At 43.7% G+C, this 12906-nt stretch overlaps 1 protein-coding gene across 34 annotated transcripts in view; it reads left to right on the top strand.

The window, feature by feature from the left end:
- LOC110527996 (eukaryotic translation initiation factor 4 gamma 3) overlaps positions 1-12906 on the top strand; it is a 71728-nt gene that overhangs the window by 9120 nt on the left and 49702 nt on the right. For 28 of the 34 annotated variants that reach the window (XM_021609745.3, XM_021609744.3, XM_021609742.3 and 25 more), the window contains exon 2: positions 12557-12656. In XM_021609745.3, coding sequence (XP_021465420.2) covers positions 12557-12656 — 100 coding nt within the window. The remainder of the gene's footprint in view (positions 1-12556; positions 12657-12906) is intronic. The other 6 variants (XM_090241193.1, XM_090241200.1, XM_090241195.1 and 3 more) reach the window with 1 other exon arrangement.

Raw genomic sequence — 12906 nt, 5'->3', positions numbered from 1 at the left:
AGCCTTCCCCATTTCTCCTTCTCCCAAATTCAGTCAGCTGATGTTCTGAAAGAGCTGCAAAATCTGGACCCCTACAAATCAGCCGGGCTAGAAAATCTGGACCCTTTCTTTCTAAAATGATCTGCCGAAATTGTTGCCACCCCTATTACTAGCCTGTTCAACCTCTCTTTCGTGTCGTCTGAGATTCCCAAAGATTGGAAAGCAGCTGCAGTCATCCCCCTCTTCAAAGGGGGGGACACTCAAATCAAATCAAATCAAATTTTATTTGTCACATACACATGGTTAGCAGATGTTAATGCGAGTGTAGCGAAATGCTTGTGCTTCTAGTTCCGACAATGCAGTAATAACAAGTAATCTAACTAACAATTCCAAAACTACTGTCTTGTACACAGTGTAAGGGGATAAAGAATATGTACATAAGGATATATGAATGAGTGATGGTACAGAGCAGCATAGGCAAGATACAGTAGATGGTATCGGGTACAGTATGTACAAATGAGATGAGTATGTAAACAAAGTGGCATAGTATAGTATAAAGTGGCTAGTGATACATGTATTACATAAGGATACCGTCGATGATATAGAGTACAGTATATACGTATGCATATGAGATGAATAATGTAGGGTAAGTAACATTTATATAAGGTAGCATTGTTTAAAGTGGCTAGTGATATATTTACATCCTTTCCCATCAATTCCCATTATTAAAGTGGCTGGAGTTGAGTCAGTGTCAGTGTGTTGGCAGCAGCCACTCAGTGTTAGTGGTGGCTGTTTAACAGTCTGATGGCCTTGAGATAGAAGCTGTTTTTCAGTCTCTCGGTCCCAGCTTTGATGCACCTGTACTGACCTCGCCTTCTGGATGATAGCGGGGTGAACAGGCAGTGGCTCGGGTGGTTGATGTCCTTGATGATCTTTATGGCCTTCCTGTGACATCGGGTGGTGTAGGTGTCCTGGAGGGCAGGTAGTTTGCCCCCGGTGATGCGTTGTGCAGACCTCACTACCCTCTGGAGAGCCTTACGGTTGAGGGCGGTGCAGTTGCCATACCAGGCGGTGATACAGCCCGCCAGGATGCTCTCGATTGTGCATCTGTAGAAGTTTGTGAGTGCTTTTGGTGACAAGCCGAATTTCTTCAGCCTCCTGAGGTTGAAGAGGCGCTGCTGCGCCTTCTTCACGATGCTGTCTGTGTGAGTGGACCAATTCAGTTTGTCTGTGATGTGTATGCCGAGGAACTTAAAACTTGCTACCCTCTCCACTACTGTTCCATCGATGTGGATAGGGGGGTGTTCCCTCTGCTGTTTCCTGAAGTCCACAATCATCTCCTTAGTTTTGTTGACGTTGAGTGTGAGGTTGTTTTCCTGACACCACACTCCGAGGGCCCTCACCTCCTCCCTGTAGGCCGTCTCATCGTTGTTGGTAATCAAGCCTGCCACTGTTGTATCGTCCGCAAACTTGATGATTGAGTTGGAGGCGTGCGTGGCCACGCAGTCGTGGGTGAACAGGGAGTACAGGAGAGGGCTCAGAACGCAACCTTGTGGGGCCCCAGTGTTGAGGATCAGCGGGGAGGAGATGTTGTTGCCTACCCTCACCACCTGGGGGCGGCCCGTCAGGAAGTCCAGTACCCAGTTGCACAGGGCGGGGTCGAGACCCAGGGTCTCGAGCTTGATGACGAGCTTGGAGGGTACTATGGTGTTGAATGCCGAGCTGTTGTCGATGAACAGCATTCTCACATAGGTATTCCTCTTGTCCAGATGGGTTAGGGCAGTGTGCAGTGTGGTTGAGATTGCATCGTCTGTGGACCTATTTGGGCGGTAAGCAAATTGGAGTGGGTCTAGGGTGTCAGGTAGGGTGGAGGTGATATGGTCCTTGACTAGTCTCTCAAAGCACTTCATGATGACGGATGTGAGTGCTACGGGGCGGTAGTCATTTAGCTCAGTTACCTTAGCTTTCTTGGGAGCAGGAACAATGGTGGCCCTCTTGAAGCATGTGGGAACAGCAGACTGGTATAGGGATTGATTGAATATGTCCGTAAACACACCGGCCAGCTGGTCTGCGCATGCTCTGAGGGCGCGGCTGGGGATGCCATCTGGGCCTGCAGCCTTGCGAGGGTTAACACGTTTAAATGTCTTACTCACCTCGGCTGCAGTGAAGGAGAGACCGCATGTTTTCGTTGCAGGCCGTGTCAGTGGCACTGTATTGTCCTCAAAGCGGGCAAAAAAGTTATTTAGTCTGCCTGGGAGCAAGACATCCTGGTCCGTGACTGGGCTGGGTTTCTTCCTGTAGTCTGTGATTGACTGTAGACCCTGCCACATGCCTCTTGTGTCTGAGCCGTTGAATTGAGATTCTACTTTGTCTCTGTACTGGCGCTTAGCTTGTTTGATAGCCTTGCGGAGGGAATAGCTGCACTGTTTGTATTCGGTCATGTTACCAGACACCTTGCCCTGATTAAAAGCAGTGGTTCGCGCTTTCAGTTTCACACGAATGCTGCCATCAATCCACGGTTTCTGGTTAGGGAATGTTTTAATCGTTGCTATGGGAACGACATCTTCAACACACGTTCTAATGAACTCGCACACCGAATCAGCGTATTCGTCAATGTTGTTATCTGACGCAATACGAAACATCTCCCAGTCCACGTGATGGAAGCAGTCTTGGAGTGTGGAGTCAGCTTGGTCGGACCAGCGTTGGACAGACCTCAGCGTGGGAGCCTCTTGTTTTAGTTTCTGTCTGTAGGCAGGGATCAACAAAATGGAGTCGTGGTCAGCTTTTCCGAAAGGGGGGCGGGGCAGGGCCTTATATGCGTCGCGGAAGTTAGAGTAACAATGGTCCAAGGTCTTTCCTCCCCTGGTTGCGCAATCGATATGCTGATAAAATTTGGGGAGTCTTGTTTTCAGATTAGCCTCGTTAAAATCCCCAGCTACAATGAATGCAGCCTCCGGATAAATTGTTTCCAGTTTGCAGAGAGTTAAATAAAGTTCGTTCAGAGCCATCGATGTGTCTGCTTGGGGGGGAATATATACGGCTGTGATTATAATCGAAGAGAATTCTCTTGGTAGATAATGCGGTCTACATTTGATTGTGAGGAATTCTAAATCAGGTGAACAGAAGGATTTGAGTTCCTGTATGTTTCTTTCATCGCACCATGTCACGTTAGTCATAAGGCATACGCCCCCGCCCCTCTTTTTACCAGAAATATGTTTTTTCCTGTCTGCGCGATGCGTGGAGAAACCTGTTGGCTGCACCGCTTCGGATAGCGTCTCTCCAGTAAGCCACGTTTCCGTGAAGCAAAGAACGTTACAGTCTCTGATGTCCCTCTGGAATGCTACCCTTGCTCGGATTTCATCAACCTTGTTGTCAAGAGACTGGACATTGGCAAGAAGAATGCTAGGGAGTGGTGCGCGCTGTGCCCGTCTCCGGAGTCTGACCAGAAGACCGCCTCGTTTCCCTCTCTTTCGGAGTCGTTTTTTTGGGTCGCTGCATAGGATCCACTCCGTTGTCCTGTTTGTAAGGCAGAACACAGGATCCGCGTCGCGAAAAACATATTCTTGGTCGTACTGATGGTGAGTTGATGCTGATCTTATATTCAGTAGTTCTTCTCGACTGTATGTAATGAAACCTAAGATGACCTGGGGTACTAATGTAAGAAATAACACGTAAAAAAACAAAAAACTGCATAGTTTCCTAGGAACGCGAAGCGAGGCGGCCATCTCTGTCTTGACCCAAACTGCTACAGACCTATATCTATCCTACCCTGCCTTTCTAAGGTCTTCGAAAGCCAAGTCGACAAACAGATTACCGACCATTTCGAATCCTACCATACCTTCTCCGCTATGCAATCTGGTTTCAGAGCTGGTCATGGGTGCACCTCAGCCACTCTCAAGGTCCTAAACGATATCTTAACTGCAATCGATAACAAACAATACTGTACAGCCGTATTCATTGACCTGGCCAAGGCTTTCGACTCTGTCAAACACCACATCCTCATCGGGAGACTCGATAGCCTTGGTTTCTCAAATGATTGCCTCACTTGGTTCACAAACTACTTCTCTGATAGAGTTCAGTGTGTCAAATCGGAGGGCCTGCTGTCCGGGCCTCCGGCAGTCTCTATGGGGGTGCCACAGGGTTCAATTCTTGGACCGACTCTCTTCTCTGTATACATCAATGATGTCGCTCTTGCTGCTGGTGAGTCTCTGATCCACCTCTACGCAGACGACACCATTCTGTATACTTCTGGCCCTTCTTTGGACACTGTGTTAACAACCCTCCAGACAAGTTTCAATGCCATAAAACTCTCCTTCCGTGGCCTCCAATTGCTCTTAAATACAAGTAAAACTAAATGCGTGCTCTTCAACCGATCGCTGCCTGCACCTGCCCGCCCATCCAACATCACTACTCTGGACGGTTCTGTCTTAGAGTATGTGGACAACTACAAATACTTAAGTGTCTGGTTAGACTGTAAACTCTCCTTCCAGACTCATATCAAACATCTCCAATCCAATGTTAAATCTAGAATTGGCTTCCTATTTTGCAAAAAAAGCATCCTTCAGTGATGCTGACAAACATACCCTTGTAAAACTGACCATCCTACCGATCCTAGACTTCGGCGATGTCATTTACAAAGTAGCCTCCGATACCCTACTCAATAAATTGGATGCAGTCTATCGCAGTGCCATCCGTTTTGTCACCAAAGCCCCATATACTACCCACCACTGCGACCTGTACGCTCTCGTTGGCTGGCCCTCGCTTCATACTCATCGCCAAACCCACTGGCTCCAGGTCATCTACAAGACCCTGCTAGGTAAAGTCACCCTTATCTCAGCTCGCTGGTCACCATAGCAGCACCCACCTGTAGCACGCGCTCTAGCAGGTAAATCTCTCTGGTCACCGCCAAAACCATTTCTTCCTTTGGCCGCCTCTCCTTCCAGTTCTCTGCTGCCATTGACTGGAACGAACTACAAAAATCTCTGAAACTGGAAACACTTATCTCCCTCACTAGCTTTAAGCACCAGCTATCAGAGCAGCTGACAGATTACTGCAACTGTACATAGCCCATCTATAATTTAGCCCAAACAACTACTTCTCCCCCTACTGTATTTATTTAGCTCCTTTGCACCCCATTACTTCTATCTCTACCTTGCACATTCTTCCACTGCAAACCTACCATTCCAGTGTTTTAATTGCTATATTGTATTTACTTTGCCACCATCTGCCTTTACCTCCCTTATCTCACCTCATTTGCTCACATTGTATATAGACTTATTTTTCTACTGTATTATTGACTGTATGTTTTAGAGGTTGACCGATTTATGATTTTTCAACGCCGATACCGATTATTGGAGTACCTAAAAAGCCCATACCGATTAATCGGACAATTTTTTTATTTGTAATAATGACAATTACAACAATACTGAATGAACACTTATTTTAACTTAATATAATAAATACATCAATAAAAATCAATTTAGGCTCAAATAAATAATGAAACATGTTCAATTTGGTTTAACTAATGCAAAAACAAAGTGTTGGAGAAGTAAAAGTGCAATATGTGCCATGTAAAAAAAGGTAACGTTTGAGTTCCTTGCTCAGAACATGAGAACATATGAAATTAGGTGGTTCCTTTTAACATAATTCAATATTCCAAGGTAAGAGGTTTTAGGTTGTAGTTAATATAGTACTATGTAGAACTATTTCTCTCTATACCATTTGTATTTCATATACCTTTGACTATTGGATGTTCTTATAGGCACTATAGTATTTCCAGTGAAACAGTATAGCTTCCGTCCCTCTCCTCGCACCTATCTGGGCTCGAATCAGGAACACATCGACAACAGCCACCCTCGAAGCAGCGTTACCCATCGCTCCACAAAAGCTGCGGCCCTTGCAGGTCAAGGGGAATAACTACTCCAAGTCTCAGAGTGAGTGACGTTTGAAACGCTATTAGCGCACTTCCAGCTAACTAGCTAGCCATTTCACATCGGTTACACCAGCCATTAGGCTGATAGGCTTGAAGTCATAAACAGTGCTGAGCTTGCGAAGAGCTGCTGGCAAAACGCACTAAAGTGCTGTTTGAAGGAATGCTGCTGCCGACCATCGCTCAGACTGCTCTATCAAATCATATACTTAATTATAACATAATAACACACAGAAATACGAGCCTTTGTTCATTAATATGGTCGAATCTAGAAACTATCATTTCGAAAACAAAATGTTTATTATTTCAGTGAAATATGGAACCGTTAGGGATGCCACCCATGAGATAAAATACCAAAGTCTGAATATTCTTGTTACATTGCACAACCTTCAATGTTATGTCATAATTACGTAAAATTCTGGCAAATTAGTTTGCAATGAGCCAGGCTGCCCAAACTGTTGCATATATCCTGACTCTGCGTGCAATGAACGCATGAGAAATGACACAATTTCACCTGGTTAATATTGCCTGCTAACCTGGATTTCTTTTATCTAAATATGCAGGATTAAAAATATATACATCTGTGTATTGATTTTAAGAAAGGCATTGGTGTTTTTTGTTAGGTACAGTCGTCCAACGATTGTGCTTTTTTCATAAATCATCCCCCAGCGTTGCATCGATTATATGCAATGCAGGGCAGGCTAGATAAACAAGTAATATCATCAATATCATCAACCATGTGTAGTTATAAGTAGTGATTATGATTGATTGTTTTTAATGCTAGCTAGCAACTTACCTTGGCTTCTACTGCATTCGCGTAACAGGCAGGCTCCTCGTGGAGTGCAATGAGAGGCAGGTGGTTAGAGTGTTGGACTAGTTAGATGTAAGTTGCCAAGATTGGATCCCCCGAGCTGACAAGGTGAAATCTGTCGTTCTGCCCCTGAACAAGGCAGTTAACCCACCGTTCCTAGGCCGTCATTGAAAATAAGAATGTGTTCTTAACTGACTTGCCTTGTTAAATAAAGGTATAAAAAAAATGACGCCCAAAAATACTCATTACCGATTTGTTATGAAAACATTCCGATTAATCGGTCGACCTCTAGTATGTTTGTTTTACTCCATGTGTAACTCTGTGTTGTTGTATGTGTCGAACTGCTTTGCTTTATCTTGGCCAGGTCGCAATTGTAAATGAGAACTTGTTCTCAACTTGCCTACCTGGTTAAATAAAGGTGAAATATATATATATATATATATATATATATATAAGTGGCTTTACATTAAGCTAATGATGATGCAGGGACACCAGCTGCTTTTCCTCTTTTGCTGGCTCTAAATGGGGCAGGTCAGTGTACAGGTGTGAGGGGCTTGCAGTGGCCCCAGAGTGATAGTTCATTATCAAACTGTTGCAGAACGTGGTGATCTATATCAGAGCCTGGAAACATGTACTTGAGATGGACTTCGGGGTTATGTTTAGAATTTAGAATCAGGGCTGTCCTGGCATGGAGGCCAAGGAACAGATTGGCTCAGAAGGTAGTTTTTTTTATTTGTCTGTGTTAGCATCAGTGTGCAGTGCCTGTGTCTACTGAGCTGTGATAGGTGCCCTTCACAGATCAGTGTTTTACATGTATTTCGGAAAGTATTCAAACCCCTTGACTTTTTCCACATTTTGTTAAGTTACAGCCTTATTCTAAAATGTATTATTATTATTTTGTTCTTCCTCGTTAATCTACACACACTACCCCATAATAACAAAGCGAAATCATGTTTTTAGAAATGTTGCCAAATTTATTACAAATAAAGAACAGCAGAAATACCTTCTCTACGTACAGTGCCTTGCGAAAGTATTCGGCCCCCTTGAACTTTGCGACCTTTTGCCACATTTCAGGCTTCAAACATAAAGATATAAAACTGTATTTTTTTGTGAAGAATCAAATATATATATATATATATATATATATATATATATATATATATATATATATATATATATATATACACACACTGAATGAACACTTTTATTTTAACTTAATATAATACAAAAATAAATCAATTTAGTCTCAAATAATGACACGTTCAATTTGGTTTAAATAATGCAAAAACACAGTGTTGGAGAAGTAAAAGTTTTATATGTGCTATGTTCCTTGCTTAGAACATGAGCTGGTGGTTCATTTTAGCACGAGTCTTCAATATTCCCAGTTTAGGTTGTAGCTATTATAGGACTATTTCTCTCTATACCATTTGTATTTCATATACCTTTGACTATTGAATGTTCTTATAGGCCCTAATAGTATTGCCAGCCTAATCTCGGGAGCTGATAAGGCTTGAAGTCATAAACTGCGCTGTGCTTGAAGCATTGCGAAGAGCTGCTGGCAAACGCAGGAAAGTGCTGTTTGAATGAATGCTTACGAGTCTGTCGCTCCTCAGTCAGATTGTTCTATCAAATATCAAATCATAGACTTAATTATAATAAACACACAAATACTAGCCGTAGGTCATTAATATTGTCAAATCCGGAAAATAAACGTTATGTTTTTGAAATTCTATTCTTTCAGTGAAATACGGAACTGTTCCGTATTTTATAGAGCGGGTGACATCCCTAAGTCTAAATATTGCTGTTACATTGCACAACCTTCAATGTTATGTCATAATTATGTAAAATTCTGGCAAATTAATTACGGTCTTTGTTAGGAAGAAATTGTCATCACACAGTTCGCAACGAGCCAGGCGGCCCAAACTGCTGCATATACCCTGACTCTGCTTGCATAGAACATAAGAGAAGTGGCACAATTTCCCTAGTTAGTATTTCCTGCCAACATGAATTTCTTAACTAAATATGCAGGTTTAAAAATATATACTTGTGTATTGATTTTAAGAAAGGCATTGATGTTTATGGTTAGGTACATTGGTGCAACAACAGGGCTTTTTTCGCGAATACGCTTGTTACATCATCACCCGATTGGCAAAGTAGGCTGTGATTCGATGATGAATTAAAAGGCACTGCACTGATTATATGCAGCGCAGGACAAGCTAGATAAACTAGTAATATCATCAGCAATTGTAGTTAACTAGTGATTATGTTAAGATAGATTTTTTTTCATAAGATAAGTTTAATGCTAGCTAGCAACTTACCTTGGCTCCTTGCTGCACTCACGTAACAGGTGGTCAGCCTGCCATGCAGTCTCCTCGTGGAGTGCAATGTAAACGGCAATAAACAACGTCCAAAAATGCAGATTTACCGATTGTTATGAAAACTTTAAATCGGACCTAATTAATAAGCCATGCCGATTAATCTGTCAAACTCTAATCTATGTAAGGTCCCACAGTTGACGGTGCATGTCAGAGCAAAAACCAAGCCATAAGGTCGAAGGAATTGTCCGTAGAGCTCCAATACAGTTTGTGTTGAGGCACAGATCTGGGGAAGGGTACCAAAGAATGTTTGCAGCGTTGAAGTTCCCCAAGAACACAGTGGCCTCCATAATTCTTAAATGGAATAAGTTTGGAACCACCAAGACTATTCCTAGAGCTGTCCTCCTAGCCGAACTGAAGAATCGGGGGAGAAGGGTCTTGGTCAGGGAGGTGACCAAGAATCCGATTGTCCGCTCTGAAGGAGCTCTAGAGTTTCTCTGTGTAGATGGGGGAACCTTCCAGAAGGACAACCATCTCTGCAGCACTCCACCAATCAAGCCTTTATGGTATTGGTCAGACGGAAGCCACTCCTCAGTGAAAGGAACATAACAGCCTGCTTTGAGTTTGCCAAAAGGCACCTAAAGGACTCTGACCAGGAGAAACAAGATTCTCTGGTCTAATGAAACCAAGATTGAACACTTTGGCCTTAATGCCAAGCGTCACATCTGAAGGAAACCTGGCACCATCCCTACGGTAAAGCATGGTGGTGGCAGCATCATGCTTTGGGGATGTTTTTCAGCGGCACGGACTGGGAGACTAGTCAGGATCGAGCGAAAGATAAATGGAGCAAAGTACAGAGATCCTTGATAACCTGCTCCAGAGCTCTCAGGACCTCAGACTGAGGCGAAGGTTCACCTTCCAACAGGACAATGACCCTAAGCACACAGGCAAGACGATGCAGGAGTTGCTTCAGAACAACTGTTGCTTCTGAATGTCTATGAGTGGCCCGGCCAGAGCTCAGACTTGAACCAGATCTAACATCTCTGGAGGGACCTGTAAATAGCTGTGCAGTGACGCTCCCCATCCAACCTGACATCTGATCTGCAGAGAATGATGGGGTGAATCTCCCCAAATACAGTTATGCCAAGCTTGTAGCGTCATACCCAAGAAGACTTGACGCTGTTGTCACTGCCAAAGGTTCTTCAACAAAATACTGAGTGAAGGGTCTGAATAATTATGTAAATGTGATATTTCCTTTTTATATATAAGTTTCTAAACCTGGTTTTGCTTTGTCATTATGGAGTATTGTGTGTAGATTGAGGGAAAGAAACCAAAGAAAAAATTAACTTTAGAATAAGGCTGTAAACGTAACATAATTTGGAAAAAGTCGAGGGGTCTGCATACTTAACGAATGCACTGTATGTAAAAAGGTTGCTGTCTGGGGCAAACCAGGCTTTCCTTTTCCTGGTTTCACTGTGTTCTGCCTGCTGCATCAAAACCTGACATGTTTTGTAATAAAGTAGCCTATGTTCACTACAGTTGCTCTAGCCCACTTGTCTAGTCCCTATTGGCCACATTTTGCTATGTGTATAGGCATTTATTTTATTTTGTCTGATATCTTTGCCTTTTTGTTACTCTAATAGATTATATATTTTCCTCCTCTGTTGCTGCAGAAACTAAATTAATCTTTGACTAATGACTGATTAGTGTGGTCAGTGACTCTGAGTGGCTTGTGCTCGCAGGGTTGAGTGGGTAGTGCCAGTGCCTCTGAGGGTAATATGTAGGTAGGTATGTCACTAAGTCCCAGTGGAATTTGGCTTTCATAACAAAATATGGTAGCTAGGACACTGGCTTTTGTTGACACCAGTTTTTTCTAAGCCAGATGTTACCACACAAGCCACATGTTGCCAAATACATTGATGGATTCACAATTTTTTATGAATCATTTTGTTTTAACAAAGTTTTGCTTTGCACATGCAAAGGGATTTGGTTATGCAATTCCGAGCTAAATAGCAATTGCAGCAATCGGATCAGATTGTAATTCCAGTAAGAGTCATGCGGTCCCTCCTGCCAAATCCCCGGGGGTGTCAGCTGTCTCATCTCACCTGATCATTTTCCCCTCTGCAGTCATGCAGCCTGCTAACCTCTGACCCATGGCGGAAACATCCCTGCTGCCCACCCCCTCGCTGGTTTCACATGCTCAGCACAGAGCGCCCTCTCACTCTCTGTTTGCATTCCACAACACAGACAGCCCTGCCAACCGGTTCTGGGCCCATACGGACAGACGTATCAGATTCTCTTAGTGTCACTACCCGCTCCCCTCCAGGCCCCCTCACACAAGCACAGACACACCACACAAGACAACACTGCACCAATATTCACTCCCTGCTGTTTTATCCCCAGACTGTGACTATGGCTGTTCCCTGGCTATGTTAAAGGTTAGAGTGAAGACACACTCACAACAGGGATCTCCACTCTGACTCTGTTTGTTTGGCTTTATTTAAGACATCAACTGTATCCTGTGTTTCCTCCTTTTCCAGGCCCTCTTTATGCTGTATAGCTGCTGTCTTCAGTTCCACTGTTATAAAACGTATTCTCTTTCTTTTGGGAGGAGTGGTGGTCTTGGCGGGAAGCCAATGGAGATGAGGGCCCATACAGGCAAGGAAAGAGTGAGTGAGAGGGGGATTGGGGGAGGAGGGTGGGATTTTGGGAATGGACAAAAAGTGTCAGAGGGGAAAGCAAGAAAGCCAAACGCTCTCATTTCCTTGTAATCATGTGACTGGTGTGTGTGTTGTGTGCCTCTGCCTGTAAGTCCCAATGAACTGCCTGAACAGGTTACTGAGGTCCTCTCCTCTGTCTGGAACCCCCACCCCTTCATCAGTCTCGTCACTCTTTCATAGCAGTCACTGATAAACAGAGAGTCCTGACTCATGATCACATGTCAACAACCCTATCTGGAAATAGAAAGCCTGTCCCTGGTTAAGGGGGTCTTTATGTAGACTAGTCCTAGATGTGAGACAGTACATTTAATGCATTTATTTTCAGCAGTCATGATTGACCTATTGAGTTAAGAGATTCTAAAATTACCTTTTGAATTTGGTACCTTTGAATTAACATAATTTCTTGAATAAAATAGGAATCGTCTATCTGGAACGCTAACGTTCTTAGTGGGAGTTTTGGAAATCCATGTCGGGATTTCCCTTTGACACACACGCTCCCTGGTAAAGGAACACAGTGTACTCTTGGAGATTGAGCATTTAGGGAGGGGGGCAAGCGGTGTCGGGTATTGGGAAACATTGGCTAAAACCCCGCCTAGGAACTAGAGAACTTGCGTACAAAGATGTGATAAACTTGTATTGTACGAAAATTTGAATTGGAAGAATTGTGTTTTTACCAGATGTAAGAAATTGTTGTTTAGTACAGAACAGTAATGTTCCAAAGCATGTTAATGTGTCCCTGCTGTTGAGCTTGTTGATGCCTCCACCTTTGACCCGTTTTGGCCTTAAGTTGATCCTTTTCCAGAATTTTCCTTAATATGACGCGTCCCAGGATCCCTCGGGTTCAGCCATCCCTGGATGACCGCATCTTCCCCACACAGCCCGGCGTCACTGCCGTCTACAGCGTGAGTACACACACACACACACACACACACACATTCATGCTCTACCACAGATACATATGCTCATACCACACATGCTGGTTGTGAACCCTAGCAAGCATATTCCAACCACATATCTCAAGTCTGACACTGCAGGGCGCCAGACTCGACCATTTTGTGACATTTTTCAACCCTTTGACTTGGTCATGCGAGTAAAATGTTTAATTGGTTGCATCGGTGCTAGCTGCATATTCTACATGGTCACTAGGGGTGT

The sequence above is a fragment of the Oncorhynchus mykiss genome, chromosome 7 (assembly GCF_057628025.1).
Source record: "Oncorhynchus mykiss isolate SJ-2025 chromosome 7, ASM5762802v1, whole genome shotgun sequence".
Classification (NCBI taxonomy): Eukaryota; Metazoa; Chordata; class Actinopteri; order Salmoniformes; family Salmonidae; genus Oncorhynchus; species Oncorhynchus mykiss.
Note: the sequence above shows the minus strand (reverse complement) of the source record. Positions and strands in the feature narration are given on the sequence as shown.